At 43.8% G+C, this 18,179-nt stretch overlaps 1 protein-coding gene across 10 annotated transcripts in view; it reads right to left on the bottom strand.

Moving 5' to 3' along the window:
• Nucleotides 1-18,179, bottom strand: part of RANBP3 (RAN binding protein 3) — a 200,026-nt gene that overhangs the window by 111,684 nt on the left and 70,163 nt on the right. For all 10 annotated transcript variants that reach the window (XM_065578271.1, XM_008172811.4, XM_065578269.1 and 7 more), the window contains one exon: nt 9,288-9,359. In XM_065578271.1, the coding sequence (XP_065434343.1) occupies nt 9,288-9,359 (72 nt within the window). The remainder of the gene's footprint in view (nt 1-9,287; nt 9,360-18,179) is intronic.

Below are 18,179 nucleotides of genomic sequence, written 5' to 3'. Positions count from 1 at the left end.
GAAGATGACATATGCAGAATGTTGAGCAGCTTACGCGGTGACTCTTCAAGTGGAATTTGTAAGGAGTCTGATATCCTTTCAGTGAAGTCTTGGAACCATTTGAAGTCATCAGCCAGGGATGGTGGAGAAGGCGTAACAGCTTCATCTGGGGATGAGGAAGAGATATTAGATGTTGGAATGACCTCCTTGTCCACTATCGCTTCCTGCTCTTCAGAGGTCTCGTCCTGTGGATCAGGCACCGTAAAGAAAGAGGCTAGTGGGGATTGTTTGCCCTTCTCCTGGTGAGACACACTAATGGTCCTGGAGAATTGTCAATGATAAACTGCCCAGAGATCCCAGTATGGCCAATGAGATGTTGCATACGGCATGGGTGAAGGCACCCAAGAGTGTTCATACCTGCAGGATGGAGCATGAGGATGTCTCTTACGGGGATGTTCTGACTCCCTTGTAGCTTTTAGAAAAGAAGGTCCCCTGATAATGGAAGGGAGAGCCCTGGATGAAAATCTGGGAAACTGATGAGAAGTCCACATCATCTTCCTCATCATCATCACTAGGTATGGGTGGGACACCTGTAAAGATAGGTGGAGAGTCCGTCAGCACTAGGTGAACCTCCAGGGATTGAGAGGTTCTTGCTACCAAGAATGGGTCAGTGCCAAATAAAGGAGATTCAGGTGTCTCTATTACTGGTAAATCCTGAGGGAATCGAAACTCTTGCACTACCGAAACAATGGTCAGTACTGAGCAGGTCGCCTGGACAGAAGTAACCATGGAAGAAGGAGATGAAGGTATCGAAGGTCTTATGCGCTCCAATGAATGACCAGTAGGTGTTAGTCTACCATGTCCTTGGTGACTAGAACTTTGTCACCACAGAAGACCAAACGATGTCAGTACCAGTTTAGAAGAGATGGTCTTCTCCATGCTGCTGCGATCACCAGATGGTACAAATCTTCCACAGCCAGAATCCTTAAGAGTCCTTGGACTTGTTGGTGCTCATGATATATGAGGAACCTGAAGCCTCGTGGGTACCCAGTTGGAGAACAGTACGTGCCAAAGTAGTTGCCGGAACCAGAGACTGTCCCTTTGAGGTAAATTCACTACCAAGGGGGCTTGAAGACTGCATCCTAGAGTTCTTTTGAGAGGATTCCAGAGACTTCCTCTTCAATGCTCTAGGGAAGTGCTGCACCAAGGAGGTCGAGGCAGTCAACTTGCTCAGAGACAACTATACGGGGAGGGCCCCCTGGGGTCAGAAGCAGGTCGGAGCAAACTCTCCATCATGAGGAGACATAGCTTAAGTTCCCAATTCTTTCAGGCTCTTGACTTTAATGGCAAGCAGAAATTACACTTTTAGGGAACATGAGACTCCTCAAGGCAATGGACAAACCAGGAATGCCCACCACTCACCAGGCTTGCCTACCAGCACAAAAGGTAGTGTTTAAGACTTGGTTGCATGCCTTCCAAGCATTTAAGTTCCGCTGAGGGGAGGAAAAAAATGGAGAAAGGACAATGATCCTTACAGTGAAAACTATAACTGTGTGTGTGTTTTAACTTTATAGAATTACAATAATTAATATAAAAGCTAACACTAAGTACTAATACTAACTAGTAGAAAAGAGAAAAAATACAGCTGAGGTAACCTCAACTCTGACATTGCTAAGGCTCAGGCTCAGGCAGTGGTGGTTCAAAAGAAACTGAGGGCAGTTCACCCGCACAGCTCCATATAGCCATGATGCAGAGCACAAGGCAGGGTGCAGTGCATGCACGGACCGAACAGGCACCACTACCCAAAATCTCCAATCAAAAGCACACCCGGCGCATGCAAACTTGAAGTGGAGCACCCGTAGGGACGTTACTCCAGGAAGAGCTTCCCGGTGTTCCCCAATCACCACTTTCAGTGATGTGCTTTCCTGTGTAACTGGGCCAGACCCCAAAGGTGACCCATCTACTGTTTCTACAAGATCCGGGATAACCTTGGGTTGTACTGGAAGATCAAGAACTTGGGCCATGGAAAAATCCATATAATTATCACCCAATCCTGAACTGATCAAGGCCCATACCATGGGGAAGGCCTGCTTGACCTGCAAGATCCACAGGTGCAGGGGAATATGTAGAACTGGAAATGAAGAATTCCTGGTTTAACAGTCCCAGGGTTTCTCCATCATGGTACGCAGGCTGGGAACCCTGATTGGGTGTGGGGGTATTCTTTTCCCTATCATCAGGTTAGCAGGGGTTTTGACAGGGCACGTGGATGTAGGACTTGCTAAAGGCCTAGGCATAACTAACAGTGTGAACCAAGACTGTGAACCAGAGTAGGCCTGGCCTTGGCAAAATAACAATGACCCAGGTATTAGCTAACAGCAAGTAAGCACATTCCTGACCTGACAGGATGCTACAGGAACACCTAGAGCTCTCAAGTAACATCAGTTAACCCATTCTTACGTGAAGATAAAGGAACACAGTGACCCCGAATAAGATAAGGGCAGGATGACAGGATAATGGATAGGGACATTTTGTTTGAACTAGCAGGTATAAAGATATGGGCGGTAACTAAAGATGTCAGGAATGTAATACATAACTTGTTTGTAACAATGTATAAAAGCAGAAGTAATAGGAGGGGCACCTTTATACAGCCAAGGGGGAAAAAATAAAATAAAATAAATAAAATAATGAAGATATCCTATCTCCTAGAGCTGGAAGGGACCTTGAAAGGTCATTGAGTCCAGGCCCCTGCCTTCACTAGCAGGACCAAATACTGATTTTGCCCCAGATCCCTAAGTGGCCCCCTCAAGGACTGAACTCACAACCCTGGGTTTAGCAGGCCAATGCTCAAACCACTGAGCTATCCCTCCCCTTAGTGCATCCTGGTGCATTAACTGAGTGGGTACCATTGTCATGGGCATGCATGTGTTAGTGCACCTGTAACCACAGTCAGGGCGCTAATACCATGCTTCGGCAACAATAAACCTGGCTGAGTGCCTTCGCCACTGAACCAAGCCTGTGATCATTCTTTATGAGTAACATCAAGGTCTTCTGAATTAACATGTGGCACTGTCTGCTAGTGCAGCTGATATTGGAGTTCCAAAAAACAGTAACAATGCTGCAGCAGCAACAACATTCCACAGCACGTAACAGTGGATACCACATGCCCTGCTCCTCCACAATAGAAGCAGAGGGTCTCCTGTTTTCTACACTCTCACTCACCGGAGAATAGGTGGGACTGTACTGTGTTAGTGTGAACGGACTCAAACGAGGCAGAGCTTGCTTGGGCTTGAGCCTTAGGTAAGTGCAGAAGGTAGGTAGAACCCTTTTACGTTCCAGTTTCTTCGCAAAGACCATGCCAAAACTGCTGGAGAAGTGCGGCCATGTTCCAGGCGGTATCTATGGCCAAGCATCAGAACTCGGACGATCTTCATCCAAGAATATTGAGGGAATTGGCGCGGGAAATAGCAGGCCCATTAGCGATAATATTTAATGAATCTGTAAACTCGGGGGTGGTCCCATTAGACTGGAGAATAGCTAATGTGGTTCCTATTTTCAAGAAAGGGAAAAAAAGTGATCCGGGTAACTACAGGCCTGTTAGTTTAACATCTGTAGTGTGCAAGGTGTTAGAGAAAATTCTGAAAGAGAAACTAGTTGAGGACCTGGAGGTTAATGGCAATTGCGATAAATTACAACATGGTTTTACGAAGGGCAGATCATGCCAAACGAATCTGATCTCCTTCTTTGAGAAAGTAACGGACTTATTAGATAAGGGAAATGCGGTGGACCTAATATACCTGGATTTCAGTAAAGCATTTGATACTGTACCCCATGAGGAATTATTGGTTAAACTGAAAAACATGGGGATCGATATGAAAATCCAGAGGTGGATAAGGAATTGGTTAATGGGGAGAATGCAGCGGGTCGTATTAAAGGGTGAACTGTCAGGTTGGAGGGAGGTTACTAGTGGAGTGCCTCAAGGTTCAGTTTTGGGACCCATTTTATTTAATCTATTTATAACTGACCTCGGAACAGATTGCAGGAGTGGGCTGATAAAGTTTGCGGATGATACGAAGGTGGGAGGCGTTGTAAATTCGGAGGAGGATAGGGATATTCTGCAGGGAGATTTGAATGAGCTTGTGAATTGGAGTATCAGAAATAGGATGAAATTTAATAGTGAAAAGTGTAAGGTGATGCATTTGGGGATGACTAAACAATTTTAGTTACAAGATGGGGACGCATTGGTTAGAAGTAACGGAAGAGGAGAAGGACCTAGGGGTCCTTGTAGACCGCAGGATGACTATGAGTCGACAATGTGACGTGGCGGTGAAAAAAGCCAATGCTGTCTTGGGATGCATTAGGCGAGGTATATCTAGTAGGGATAAGGAGGTCCTGCTTCCGTTGTATAAGGCGCTGGTGAGACCTCATTTGGAGTACTGTGTGCAGTTCTGGTCTCCCATGTTTAAAAAAGATGAACTCAAACTGGAACGGGTGCAGAGAAGGGCGACTAGGATGATCAGAGGAATGGAAAACCTGTCGTATGAAAGGAGACTAGAGGAGCTTGGGTTGTTTAGTCTGACAAAGCGAAGGCTGAGGGGGGATATGATTGCTATCTTTAAATATATTAGAGGGATTAATACAAGGGAGGGAGAGGAATTATTCCAGCTTAGTACTAATGTGGACACGAGAACCAATGGATATAAACTGGCCGTGGGGAAGTTCAGGCTTGAAATCAGACGAAGGTTTCTGACCGTCAGAGGGGTGAAATACTGGAACGGCCTTCCGAGGGAAACGGTGGGGGCGACGGACCTGTCTGGTTTTAAGATTAAGTTAGATAAGTTTATGGAGGGAATGGTTTAATGGTAAAACATAGTAGCCGAGGAAAACCAAGCAATGGTAGGTAAATAGTATAATGGCTAACAGGGGTCAGGCTGGAGACTCTTGCCTATATGCTCGGGGTCTTACTGATCGCCATATTTGGGGTCGGGAAGGAATTTTCCTCCAGGGTAGATTGGCTGAGCCTCTGGAGGTTTTTCGCCTTCCTCCGCAGCATGGGGCAGGGATCACTAGCAGGAGGGTCCCTGCCGATTGAAGTCACTAAAACACAGGATTGGGGACTTCAACGGCAGAGTCCAGGGAAGGGGTAGGGACGGTTTTATGGCCTGCAGCATGCAAGGGGTCAGACCAGATGATCATAATGGTCCCTTCTGACCTTAAAGTCTATGAGTCTATGAGTCTATGAACTGGGTGACAAAAGGGGCTGACTCCTGCACTTAGGAAGAAAGAATCTCATGCACCGCTATAGGCTGGGGACCGACTGGCTAAGCATCAGTTCTGCAGAAAAGGACCTGGGGATTACAGTGGATGAGAAGCTGGATAGGAGTCAGCAGTGTGTCCTCGTTGCCAAGAAGGCCAACGGCAAATTGGGCTGTATTAGTAGGAGCACTGTGAGCAGATTGAGGGAAGTGATTATTCTCCTCTATTTGACACTGGTGAGGCCACATCTGGAGTACTGCGTCCAGTTTTGGTCCCCCCACTACAGAAGAGATATGGACAAATTGGAGAGAGTCCAGCGGAGAGCAACGAAAATGATTAGAGGGCTGGGGCACATGACTTATGAGGAGAGGCTGAGGGAACTGGGCTTATTTAGTCTGCAGAAGAGAAAAGAGTGAGAAGGGATTTGATAGCAGCTTTCAACTACCTGAAAGGGGGTTCCAAAGAGGATGGAGCTAGGCTGTTCTGTGGTGGCAGATGACAAAACAAGAAGCAATGGTCTCAAGTTGCAGTGGGGGAAGTCTAGGTTGAATATTAGGAAACACTATTTCATTAGGAGGGTGGTGAAGCACTGGAATGGGTTACCTAGGGAGGTGGTGGAATCTCCATCCTGAGAGGTTTTTAAGGCCTGGCTTGACAAAGCCCTGGCTGGGATAATTTAGTTGGTGTTGGTCCTGCTTTGAGCAGGTGATTGGACTAGATGACCTCGTGAGGTCTCTTCCAAACCTAATATTCAATGATTCTATGACTCCAGAGTTTGACAAAGCTTTCATACAGCAGAGTCTGTCATGCAGGATTTGTGAGGGTCATTGAAAAATAGTAGCAAACGCTTGTACAGATAAGTCCCAGTTGGTCAACATTGAGTGATCCTGCTCTAGAAGGGGAGAGACCTATGCCAGTGCTATCCCAGTAAGCAGACTCGGCATTAGACGCAATTTACTTGATTGTGACATACTCCTTGGTCTGGAGCATAAACAGAAGTCTGCACTAGGTAAGGAACCCATGAAACTTATTGTAGGCATCATTATATATTTCCAGCAGAGGGACTCTGGGGCTGGTCCACCAAGCTGGCATCGTAAGGGCAGACAAGTGGGTACCCACAGCCGCTCCAAGTGCTGGAGCTTGCTCCAGCAAGGAGCGATTTCTCATCTGTAGCTGTAGCGCTTGGTCCCTCAGTTTCAGGTTTTCATCCTATAGAGAGGGGCAGTCTGCTCCTGCAGACTCACAGGCCCCTGGGGCAACAGTGGGGCAAGCGCCCTGGAGGTGTCCATACTTAGTCCAAGGATTCAGCAGCGAGTCCTGGAGAAGACCAAGCGGATCTGAGCAAGCTGCTAGAGTCTCTAACAGAACAGTCTGACCTAATGGTCAGAACAAGGGGTGGAATCAGGGTTATAATTGGGAATCATGCTGAAGATCAAAGCCAGAGTCAGAATCCAAAATCACACCAAGGGTCAAATTTAGAGCCATGTCAAGAATTAAGTCAGAATTGGAGTCAGAAGTCACACCTAGGGTCAAAGGAGGAGTCAGCAGCAGGGGTCAGGGCAAGGAAACAGGAACTAGGAGCAGGACATGATAGCAAGAGTGTGGAACTAGGTATGGTAAAAGGAACAAGGAGCAAGGCAAGATAGCAAGAGACAGGAACAAGGAGTAGGAGCCAAGCAAAGAGGCAGGGAGTTGACGTCGGAGTTCTAGGCAGCAACGGTACTCGTGAGTTGTTGCTTGAACAAGTGGTGGGACAGGAACAGGGAGCTTTATACCAAGTGGTGTCCAATCAGCAGTCTGCAGCTAGTCAGTGGGTGTAACATCTGGTGGTGGGGCATCAGCTGCAGTTTCAACTGACTGCAGCACAGTGCGTAAATCTCTCACTACACAACTCCGCAGGCCTGGGTTCCAGACCCGCAGTGCCTGACAACAGAGATGGCAAGAACCTTTGCTGGTAACCACAAGTAGAATTTTTAATAGATTAACTGAAAGAAGCGACAAAGAGTCCCGTGGCACCTTATAGACTAACAGACGTATTGGAGCATAAGCTTTCGTGGGTGAATACCCACTTCATCAGATATATTCACCCACGAAAGCTTATGCTCCAATACATCACTCTATAAGGTGCCACAGGACTCTGTCGTTTTTTACAGATCCAGACTAACACGGCTACCCCTCTAATACTTAACTGAAAGAAGAATCTAGTTCTCCTCAGAGAATTATAAAAATGCATGTGTTCTGAGGGGAAGAAGTACAAAAGGGGGGTTGGGGGCAAGGCAGCATGGATGTTTACCACGATCAATTTGTTGTGATTTTGCACTTCACCATTCTGCAAATTGTGTATGACAAATGGGAAGGAAAGTACAACAGAAACAGTAACATAGCAATAAGGCTAATGGGGCAGTGGGTATTATGGAGGTTGCAGAAGTCACCCTATGCTTTTGAGTTGGGTTAAGTGTTAAGAAGTTTCATTCTGCTCTTTACTATGGAGGAGCTGGTGAGGGCTCCATCATTAAGATTCAGTTTTGTACTTAAAGCAGGGATTCAACACCTCTGTTATGAATAAAGAATACACTGATCTTCTCCAATACTTACTGTGAGTACAGAATAAGTTTACTAAGAATTTGCAAGTAAATTTGTTAGTTGATGAATCAAAACTAATTATTTTAAAATGGGTTCTTTAAGAAATTTAGCACCTCAGGCCCTTGTCTCATCTCGAATGGTTTCAGTAACAGAGTAACACTATCTCTTCAAATTTCCTATATAGTTAAAACTCACTGAAATCTTCTGCATAGGCTAAATTTGAAGAATGTCCTGTAGTGATCCCATGAAGATGGAAGACAAAATCTAATTCAACATCAGTTATATCTAATCTACGACCATGACCACGTAAAAATTTATCATAATTTTATGGTTATTTAATGGTGTCACTAAAGAACAGAGTTAAGATTTTACATGTGCCATATCTTAAAATGTTTTCCTACAAGTGTACCATTAACTCTGAATTTCCTGAGTTTATAGGTCTTAGTTTAGGAATAAATACAACCTTTAGTCAAAATTACTAATCTGTAACCACAATTTTAACTCTATCTTGATGTAGTGTTTGTCTGAGAATCTTCATTGGGAGTGATTTCAAATGGCACTGGACCACAAACGCCGTGGCTACACTCAAAACTTCAAAGCGCTCCCGCAGCAGCGTTTTGAAGTGCGAGTGTGGTCGCGTGCCAGTGCTGGGAGAGAGCTCTCCCAGTGCTGCAGGTACTCCACCTCCATGAGGGGATTAGCTGGGGCACTGTTTACACTGACGCTTTACAGCGCTGTAACTGGTTGCGCTCAGTGGGTGTTTTTTCACACCCCGAGCAAGAAAGTTGCAGCACTGTAAAGCGCCAGTGTAGCCAAGCCCGAAGACTGTTTGGGTGCATGTGTACACGCTTCCACTCTACAGCTGGGCAAGTGCTAAAGATAGCACATGCTGTAAGTTATTGCAGACGTGGGCAGAGTCCCTTGTTCCAAAGGGAGGAAAGAACTGGGGCTGTGGTAACTGTCTGATCCACTGAAAAGAAAAAAGTGAAATTAAAACCATCTTCTAAAGACATTTTAAAAAGTCACATAAGGCTAAATTAAATTCTATTTTCAGTAATGAAATGTTTGTATGATTTGTGGGTTATGTTATATTTGTAACCATATACAGCTGACATGACAGCAGGCTATTAAGCTGGTAGGGTAACAGATACAAAACCTGAATCATACCACCTTCCATTGTACAAAACAATGACATACTGGAAAATGACATATTCCACTTCACCTGAAGTTCAGATGGATTGCAAAGTGGGAACTGTAAATAAACAGTTTATATCTGCAAGCCCCAGAAAACAAACCATCTATAATGACTGATAAAAACAAACAATCTACTTATGAGGGGAGATGAATTTTAGCAGCTAATTTACATTCTTTCATCTAAGGGCTTAATTTTAAAATGTTAATTAGCCCACTCTAGATCACAAGCACAAGGCATAACAGCTTGCTGAAAAAGGCAAAGAGATTAGGAAGCTCACCTGGTTCTGAGTCAGAATTTCCTGCAGAAGGTTCACAGAAGCTTGATGGCATAAAGACATTGTTCTTTGTTACTGTAGTCAAGAAAAAAGTTACTAAGAAAAAAACCACACATACAGACACAAGAGATTAGTTTCCCTCATTGTAAAGTCCCGCCCTTCAATATAATAATGGATCAGCTGATACTGAACTCAAATAAAGAATTAAACAAGGGTAACACATAATTAATGCCAATCAACATAAGTTTAATGGAAAATAGACTCTAACAATATTTTTTGATGGTATTACAGATTTGGTTGATAAAAATAATAGTGTTGATGTATACTTAGACTTCTATAAAGGCATTTGACTTAGTACTGCATGACATTTTGATTAAAAAACTAGAACAACATAAAACTAACAAAGCACACATTAAACAGATTAAGAAACCGCTTGAGTGGGTGTGTTTCTAGTGGGGTCCTGCAATGATCGGTTCCTGGGCCTATGCTGTTTAACATTTTTTATCAATGACCTGGTGGAAGAAAATATAAAATCATCACTGATAAAGTTTGCAGATGACACAAAGATTGGGTGAATGGTAAATAATGAAGAGGACAGGTAACTGATACTGAGCAATCTGGATCACTTGGTCTACTGGGCGCAAGCAAACAATATGTGTTTTAATACAGCTAAATGTCAATGTATACACCAAGGAACAAAGAATGTAGACCATACTTACACAATGGGGGCCTCAATCCTGGGAAGCAGTGACTCTGAAAAAGATTTGGGGGGTCATGGTAGGTAATCAGCTGAACAGGAGCTCCCAGTCCAACACTGTGGCCAAAACGGCTAATGCAATCCTTGGACGCATAAATGGGAATCTCAAGCAGAAGTAGAGAGGTTATTTTACCTCTGTATTTGCTCTGGTGCAACTGCTGCTGGAATACCGTGTACAGTTCTGGTGTCCACAATTTAAGAAGGATGTTGATAAATTGGAGAGGGTTCAGAGAAGAGCCACAAGAATGATTAAAGGATTGAAAAACATGCCTTACAGTAATAGACTCCAGGAGCTCAATCTATTTGGCTTAACAAAGAGAAGACTAAGAGGCGACTTAATTCCAATCTACACGTACCTACATGGGGAATAAATATTTGATAATGGGCTCTTCGATCTAACAGAGAAGGGTCTAACAAGAGCCAATGGCTGGAAGTGGAAGCTACAAAAATTCAGACTGGAAATAAGGTGTACATTTAACAGTGAGAGTAATTAACCACTGGAACAATTTACCAAGGGTCGTGGTGGATTCTCCATCACTGAATTTTTAAGTCAAGATTGGAGGTTTTTTCTAAAAGATATGCTCTAGTTCAAACAAAAATTACTTAATGGAAGTTATCTGGCCTGTCTTCTGGGAGGTCAGAGTTGCTTGGTCGCAACAGTCACTTCCGGCCTTAAAAGCTATGAATATATCAACATGTGAATTTCAAACTGGAAAAGATGTTAAAAGTCAAGCACTCAAAAGTTAGGAAATTCCAAAGCTGGCAACAGAAGAGTAATATCTACTTCTTTAAAGACACCACATACAGGATTTCCTCTGTCGGGTCCCACCTAGACTAGGATTGGGAGGTATGTTTGCTTAATATTCTAACATGTTTGAATCAACACTTTTGAAAAGTCTAGTGTGGACAAGCAGTGAATAATTTAACACGTGCTAAACTGGTTAAATTGAAGCCTAAAAGAGAGCCTAAGTTTCAACTCTAGCAGCTTAGTATGTGTTAAATGCAACGTGCCTTATCTATACTACTTTTCAGAATTGTTAGCATATTGTAGCAAACACCCTTTAACATCACACCTTTTATTCTAGTCTAGACAAAGCCTTGGCAAGTAGGTAGCTCAATAGATCTCTTACTCATGTCTATGTAAAAAGCACATACAGCTACACCAATCGCAAGGCAATTGCTAAGATATACTCCCACGAGGCACGCATTTTTAGTGTCAGGCTTCTGAAAAAAGACATCCTGAAAGAAACAAAAACACCAGATGGTGGAAGAAAATGAATCCTCTCAAATGAAGAGCAATCATCACTGTACTGATAGTCTGATAAGGAACTCATCCTAGAAACTGAAGCCAAGCTAATGTGGCTTGAAGAACACACATAAAAGCACACGGTCATCTCCATGCTTGCAGCAGCACAGACTTGGCCAAAAGATTCTCTACTCTGGATAGTGCAAGCAATGAGCAGGCCCTATGACTAGGAGGAGTTTCCCAGTACCACACACAATGGCTCATACCATGGAGAGATGCAATTAGACATCTATGAAAGGACGGGTTACTTACTTATACAATAACTAGAGTTCTTAGAGAGATTTTGTCCCTCTAAGTGCTCCACCCCAGATGCGCATGCACCCATGTACTTTCAAAAAGAGATTTTTGGTCTGCACCTGCACCCTATACATTCTTATGCTCTAATCTGAGGGCACATTGGGGAGGATGGAATTGATGCCACTCCAGTTTCTTCTCAAACCACAAAATCCAGCCAGAGGCAAGGATTCTGAAGTAGAGGGGAAGGAGGGCAGGTAGTGGAGCACCCATAGGGACAAACATCTCAAAGAACTCTAATTGCCATAAAAGTAAATAACCTAGCCTTCTCCTTTGAGCAATTGTTCCTATGAGTGCTGTTGTAATAATTGGGCCTACAAATTTACTCTAATTGTGAGCAAATGTGAAAAGTGAAAGTTCATAAAATGTCAGAATAACCTATAACACATGTTGGTGGGAAAAGGTGAAAAATGAAGACAAAAAGATTAAATTAGTCTAAACAAAAGGCCCACTACTAAAATTCAAGGACTGTTAAAGTCATGCCTAGTAAACAAGCATGAAACCAGAAATCAATTAACCAAAATTTGGTTGGAAATTAGGCCTAATTTGTTCACAAATTAATGATGGTTCCTTTTCAGGGTCCTCAAAAAGAAAACCTTGGCGGGGGGTGAGGAGGGAAAGTTGGCTACCGCGACAGTGTCTGTGTCAGAAGAGGATGGAAGGAGCTTCACCACCTTGGTTGTCATTCCCACCATCTCCTGGAACCCCACCTGACCACTGTGCCTTCATTATCCTGATCCTGAGAGATGTCTTAACCAGACAAAGCCATCTCAGTAGGGGCAGGGGAAAAGGGTGTCAAAGTGGAAAGGTAGTGGAATCTTGGACAGAGATCTCCAAGTCCCAGAAGGGATCATCCAGTTTCTATAATGTGCAAGTGTGGGGCAAGAGGCTAGAGGCGTCATTCCCAGTAGCCATGTTGTCATCAAAGTGTGAGACTGTACCAGCAGAAGATCCCTCTTGGTACCTCTCAGTAGAGGGCAGTCAGGTTCTTCAGACACTTGAAAGTTCTCTTTCACAAGGGATCTAGTCAGCACTGGCAAAGCAGGGCACTGAGTGGCTGGTTAAAATGGAGCTGAAGATACTGGGGATGGTAAGGCCAGGCAATCAGTCAATCCTTATGCGCCTGGCCCATAGAAGTGGGGTCAGGGTCAGAGATGAAGCTGGCTTCCTCAAGGAGTTTGTGTGTCTGGAAGACCAGCATCAGTGCTAAGCTGGGCTGCTTACTGAGAGATTTCTGGGTGAGTGAAATACTGTAAATCTTTTTTGCTGGTATGGAGAGGTGAGCACCAGAGGGGATAGGAGCCTCGGTAATATGCGTACTAGGACACTAGGTCTCCTTGCTACCCAACTTCTGGGGCAACTTCTCCCTCTTCCTAGGCTCTCTCCTGGAGGACCTTGGGTGTGTGTGTGTTGTTGTTTTTTTTTTTTTAAAGATGTCAGGGTCTCTAAAGCTGTCCACAGGTCTCTGCTTATTGAAGCTGGAACCACAGAAGTTGCTGGGGCACCCAGATTGTCTGAGGCCAATGTATCAGGTGTGGGGAGTGAGAAGGGAGTACTTGGGCCCTGAGGCAGTAGCAGATCTCAAGGAATGTTCCATAAGGAGTAACTTGAGCCTGTCTTCTTTCAGCTTCCTAGATCTGCTCTTAAAACCAGTGCAGACCTTGCACTCAGATGGAATGCGAGACTCTCTGAGACAGCAGAGGCAGCTGGAATGTCAGTCACTGAGGGGAAAAGACTTATTAAAGGTCGGGCAGGGTTTGAAGCCTGGAGTTTTGGGCATACCCACCCTACCCACTCCTCTAAAAAAGGCCACAGACAAAGAGAGGCCAAGGTCTCAGGGGGGAGAAAGGAGGCCCCAACTACAAAAACAAAAAGGGGAACCACCCAAAGCACCCCAACGTGTGCAGGGAATTAATACAATAAAACAGAATAAAAAATAAAGACAAGCAAGCTAGATGAACTCAAAGCTAACAGACCACAACACTCCATCTCTAGCCACAGACAGTTAGGAAGGAACTGGAGTGGTCGCATATCTCCGTTCTCCCATATATACTCTTTCATCGCAGCACAGGGACAGACCACCTGGACACTGCTACCAAAAACCTCTGATCAAAAGCACACGGGTGTGCGCACACAGCTGGAGGGGAGCACCCATAGGGACAACTACTCAAAGAACAAAATTTTTGATAACATAACAGTCAACTGTCTTACAAAGAGTTGAAACTTAGCTTAAATTACTTCCAAAGAGACAAAGCTAACGAAATAAAAGCACTCCACATCCCAAAAAAGTGTGTCCACACTTGGGGTTATGTTATATCAGCAGTTACAGTGCTATAATTACACTGGTATAGTTATACCGGTAAATTTTCCCATGTAGACAATGCTTAAGGGAAGTATTTATGAGAATTTAAATGCACCACCTTATCTTAGAAAGTATTTGGCACCAGGTTGGTCCAACTATGAAGATCTAATGCTTGCCTCTTGTGAAGTCTAAAATCAATATTTCCCAGAAAATAACTGCCCATGCAACAAACCCAAGCTCACTAGATAAGAGACTCAAAGCAGATTCACAAACCATTACTATAATCAACAAACCTTTTCACCCTACCTCACCAGGCGTTGGGTGATCCAGTCCTGGACCCTGTCACCTGGCAGCAGGCTACTTGACTGGGATGGAATGCAAGACCACGGCTGAGAGACTCATCTTGGTAAAAGCCAGGTTGAGTCTAAATCCCTATCAGGATTAGCATGGGGCTGCTGGAGTAGAATCATATCATATCTGGGTCACCCTGGGACTGCTGGAACATGGAGTCCTCGCAACCTCTGATTCTGTTAAAGAGTTTTTAATGTGAAGAGCACTGATGGCAAACACATCAAAGTTGGCTTCTCCAGACTTCTCTGAACGCTAGCAATAAGTAGTACTGATGATCTGGAGAGCCATTCAAATTAACTCCATCTTTGAGGAATTCAGGACACTCCCTATCTTCAAAGCAATAATAAAATGCCCATTGTGCCAATAATAAGCAAGTACTCTGGGCCAAGAATCCCCTCTGCTAGAGCTCTCCCTCCCAGGTATAATCTGTAATTTCTCATGACTTGTGGGATTTGGAGGTCCAGTCTTGGAGAAGATGTGATACTGGTCTGCACCAGGCAGGGAAGTCCTAATGTCATTATTCTGATTACTACAATATAGGGTATCTATTCAGTGTTTCTGAATTCACCACTGACAATGTCATACAAAAAACATTTGCTATCACCTGATCATGTACTCTGAGTACAGTTAAAACTGATGCTCCATGAGTAAAACAATCTGTGTCTGCCAAGCCTGTGGTGCTTGAGATCACGTGCGTCTCATCTTGCTGAGCCATGTGTGATACAGTTGCATGATTAAAGACCAGCTGGATCTTGTGATGCGGAATGATATTCTAACACCTCTCAAAAGATAGATCTGAGTAGTCAGTCCTTCCCATAGAGAAATGTGAACACACAGTCAGTGAAAGCCAACAAGTTACTACCCTCCAACAACTAACAATAGCGGACACTGACACCTCCAGTTAGGTGCCAGTCATAATGCTGATAAAGCTGATATGCTAGTTTATTCTGGAGTATCTTTTGGAGAGGGGAGAATGAACTAGCCAAGTGGCTGACATTCCCCAAATAATGAAAACATTAAGAACAGTCGCTGCCTTAAAGGGTAACTGCAAGGGCCAGGTTAGAATCACCATCATATGAATAAGAAATCCTACAAAGGCTAAATACCAAAATGTCTCACAGGGCATAGGTTCTCCTTAATTAAACTGGGGGGAGGGGAGTTGCTGTTACTCCATTTTAGTAGGATTTCAAATAAATGACAAACTCAATGAGGCAATGCCTCCAAGCAGTGTCTCTTCATTAATAGCCACCCGGGTGAATCATCTAAGAGCGAACGAGTTATAAATTTTACATGTCGTAGGACTGACCAGTGATGACTCCTTGTGAATTGATGCTCTATGTGCCCAAGAGACTATTGTGCCCCGTGCCAGTGACCATGGGTCTAGTGCCAAGCTTTCATCTTCAAATGTACTTCCATTTAATGGGCACTGTGATGAAGGTTACCAGCAGAGAGGTGCTCAGACAAAGCACAGCAAAGATTGAACCTAATCTTGCCTGGGGCTCAAATCTGAGTCAGCAGAATAGTTCTTCTGTCCGCCACTCCCACATACACACTTCCCGCTGAAACATTAGAGACTGTCCACAACTTGAGAGGAGACACTGAATGGGATGGATCAGTGCTTTCATGCTTTGAAGAACTCAAATGTGAAATTGCAGATCTACTAACTATGGTTTAAGCAACAGAGGGTCCTGTGGCACCTTGAAGACTAACAGAAGTATTGGAGCATAAGCTTTCGTGGGTGAATGCCCACTTCATCAGACGCAAGATTCACCCACGAAAGCTTATGCCCCAATACTTCTCTTAGTCTTAAAGGTGCCACAGGACCCTCTGTTGCTTTTTACAGATTCAGACTAACACGGCTACCGCTCTGTTACTTAACTATGGTTTGTAACCTGTCCTTTAAATTGGCGTCTGTACCCAATGACTGGAAGATAGCTAATGTAACGCCAATATTTTAAAAGGGCTCTAGAGGTAATCCCGGCAATTACAGACATCAACTAATTTGCCCGGTAAGTCTAACATCAGTACCGGGCAAATTAGTTGAAACAATAGTAAAGAATAAAATTGTCAGACACAGAGAAGAACATAAATTGTTGGGCAAAAGTCAACATAGTTTCTGTAAAAGGAAATCGTGTCTTACTAATCTATTAAGAGTTCTTTGAAGGGGTCAACAAACATGTGGACAAGGGGGATCCAGTGGACGTAGTGTACTTAGATTTCCAGAAAGCCTTTGACAAGTTCCCTCACCAAAGGCTCTTATGTAAATTAAGTTGTCATGGGATAAGAGGGAAGATCTTTTCATGGATTGAGAACTGGTTAAAAGACAGGGAACAAAGGGTAGGAATAAATGGTAAATTTTCAGAATGGAGAGGGGTAACCAGTGGTGTTCCCCAAGGGTCAGTCCTAGGACCAATCCTATTCAACTTATTCATAAATGATCTGGAGAAAGGGGTAAAAAGTGAGGTGGCAAAGTTTGCAGATGATACTAAACTGCTCAAGATAGTGAAGACCAAAGCAGACTGTGAAGAACTTCAAAAAGATCTCACAAAACTAAGTGATTGGGCAACAAAATGGAAAATGAAATTTAATGTGGATAAATGTAAAGTAACGCACATTGGAAAAAATAACCCCAACTATACATATAATATGATGGGGGCTAATTTAGCTACAACGAATCAGGAAAAAGATCTTGGGAATCATCGTGGATAGTTCTCTGAAGACGTCCACGCAGTGTGCAGCGGCAGTCAAAAAAGCAAACAGGATGTTAGGAATCATTAAAAAGGGGATAGAGAATAAGATGGAGAATATCTTATTGCCCTTATATAAATCCATGGTACTCCCACATCTTGAATACTGCGTTCAGATGTGGTCTCCTCATCTCAAAAAAGATATACTGGCATTAGAAAAGGTTCAGAGAAGGGAAACTAAAATGATTAGGGGTTTGGAACGGGTCCCATATGAGGAGAGATTAAAGAGGCTAGGACTTTTCAGCTTGGAAAAGAGGAGACTAAGGGGGAATATGATAGTGGTATATAAAATCATGAGTGATGTGGAGAAAGTGAATAAGGAAAAGTTATTTACTTGTTCCCATAATATAAAAACTAGGGTCCACCAAATGAAATTAATGGGCAGAAGGTTTAAAACAAATACAAACAAGTTCTTCTTCACACAGCACACAGTCAACTTCTGGAACTCCTTGCCTGAGGAGGTTGTGAAGGCTAGGACTATAACCGGGTTTAAAAGAGAACTGGATAAATTCATGGAGGTTAAGTCCATTAATGGCTATTAGCCAGGATGGGTAAGGAATGGTGTCCCTAGCCTCTGTTTGTCAGAGGGTGGTGATGGACAGCAGGAGAGAGCTCACTTGATCATTACCTGTTAGATTCACTCCCTGTAGGGCACCTAGCATTGGCTACTGTCGGTAGACAGGATACTGGGCTGGATGGACCTTTGGTCTGACCCAGTACGGCCATCCTTATATTCTTATGTTCACGCTTTCCTCTTTCTTAGAAGAATGGCTGGTGTCCCATGCTCAGGGCCATACTGATGGCCAGATTTGGGGTTGGGAAAACGTTTGCCCTCAGTTCAGACTGGCAGGGACCTTGGAGGGTTTCAACTTCCTCTGAAGCATGGGGCATAGTTCACCTGCTAGGATCATCTGGACATCATCATCTGGCCGTTGCAGGGACCTCAGGCATTGGTGGAAACCTTGGTCTCTCTCGTTCTCTTCACTGTTTAATCTGAGTCCTGGATATTTTAGACTAACTGAAGTTTTAGGGCTAAGAATAGGAACAACTGGGTGAATTTTAATGGCCTATGATCTAGAGAAGGGCAGACTAGGTTGTCTAATGGTCCCTTCTAGCCTTACACTGTATGAAACTAAAC

The sequence above is a fragment of the Chrysemys picta genome, chromosome 25, assembly GCF_011386835.1.
Source record: "Chrysemys picta bellii isolate R12L10 chromosome 25, ASM1138683v2, whole genome shotgun sequence".
Lineage (NCBI taxonomy): Eukaryota > Metazoa > Chordata > Testudines > Emydidae > Chrysemys > Chrysemys picta.
This window is presented reverse-complemented; position numbering and strand designations above follow the sequence as displayed.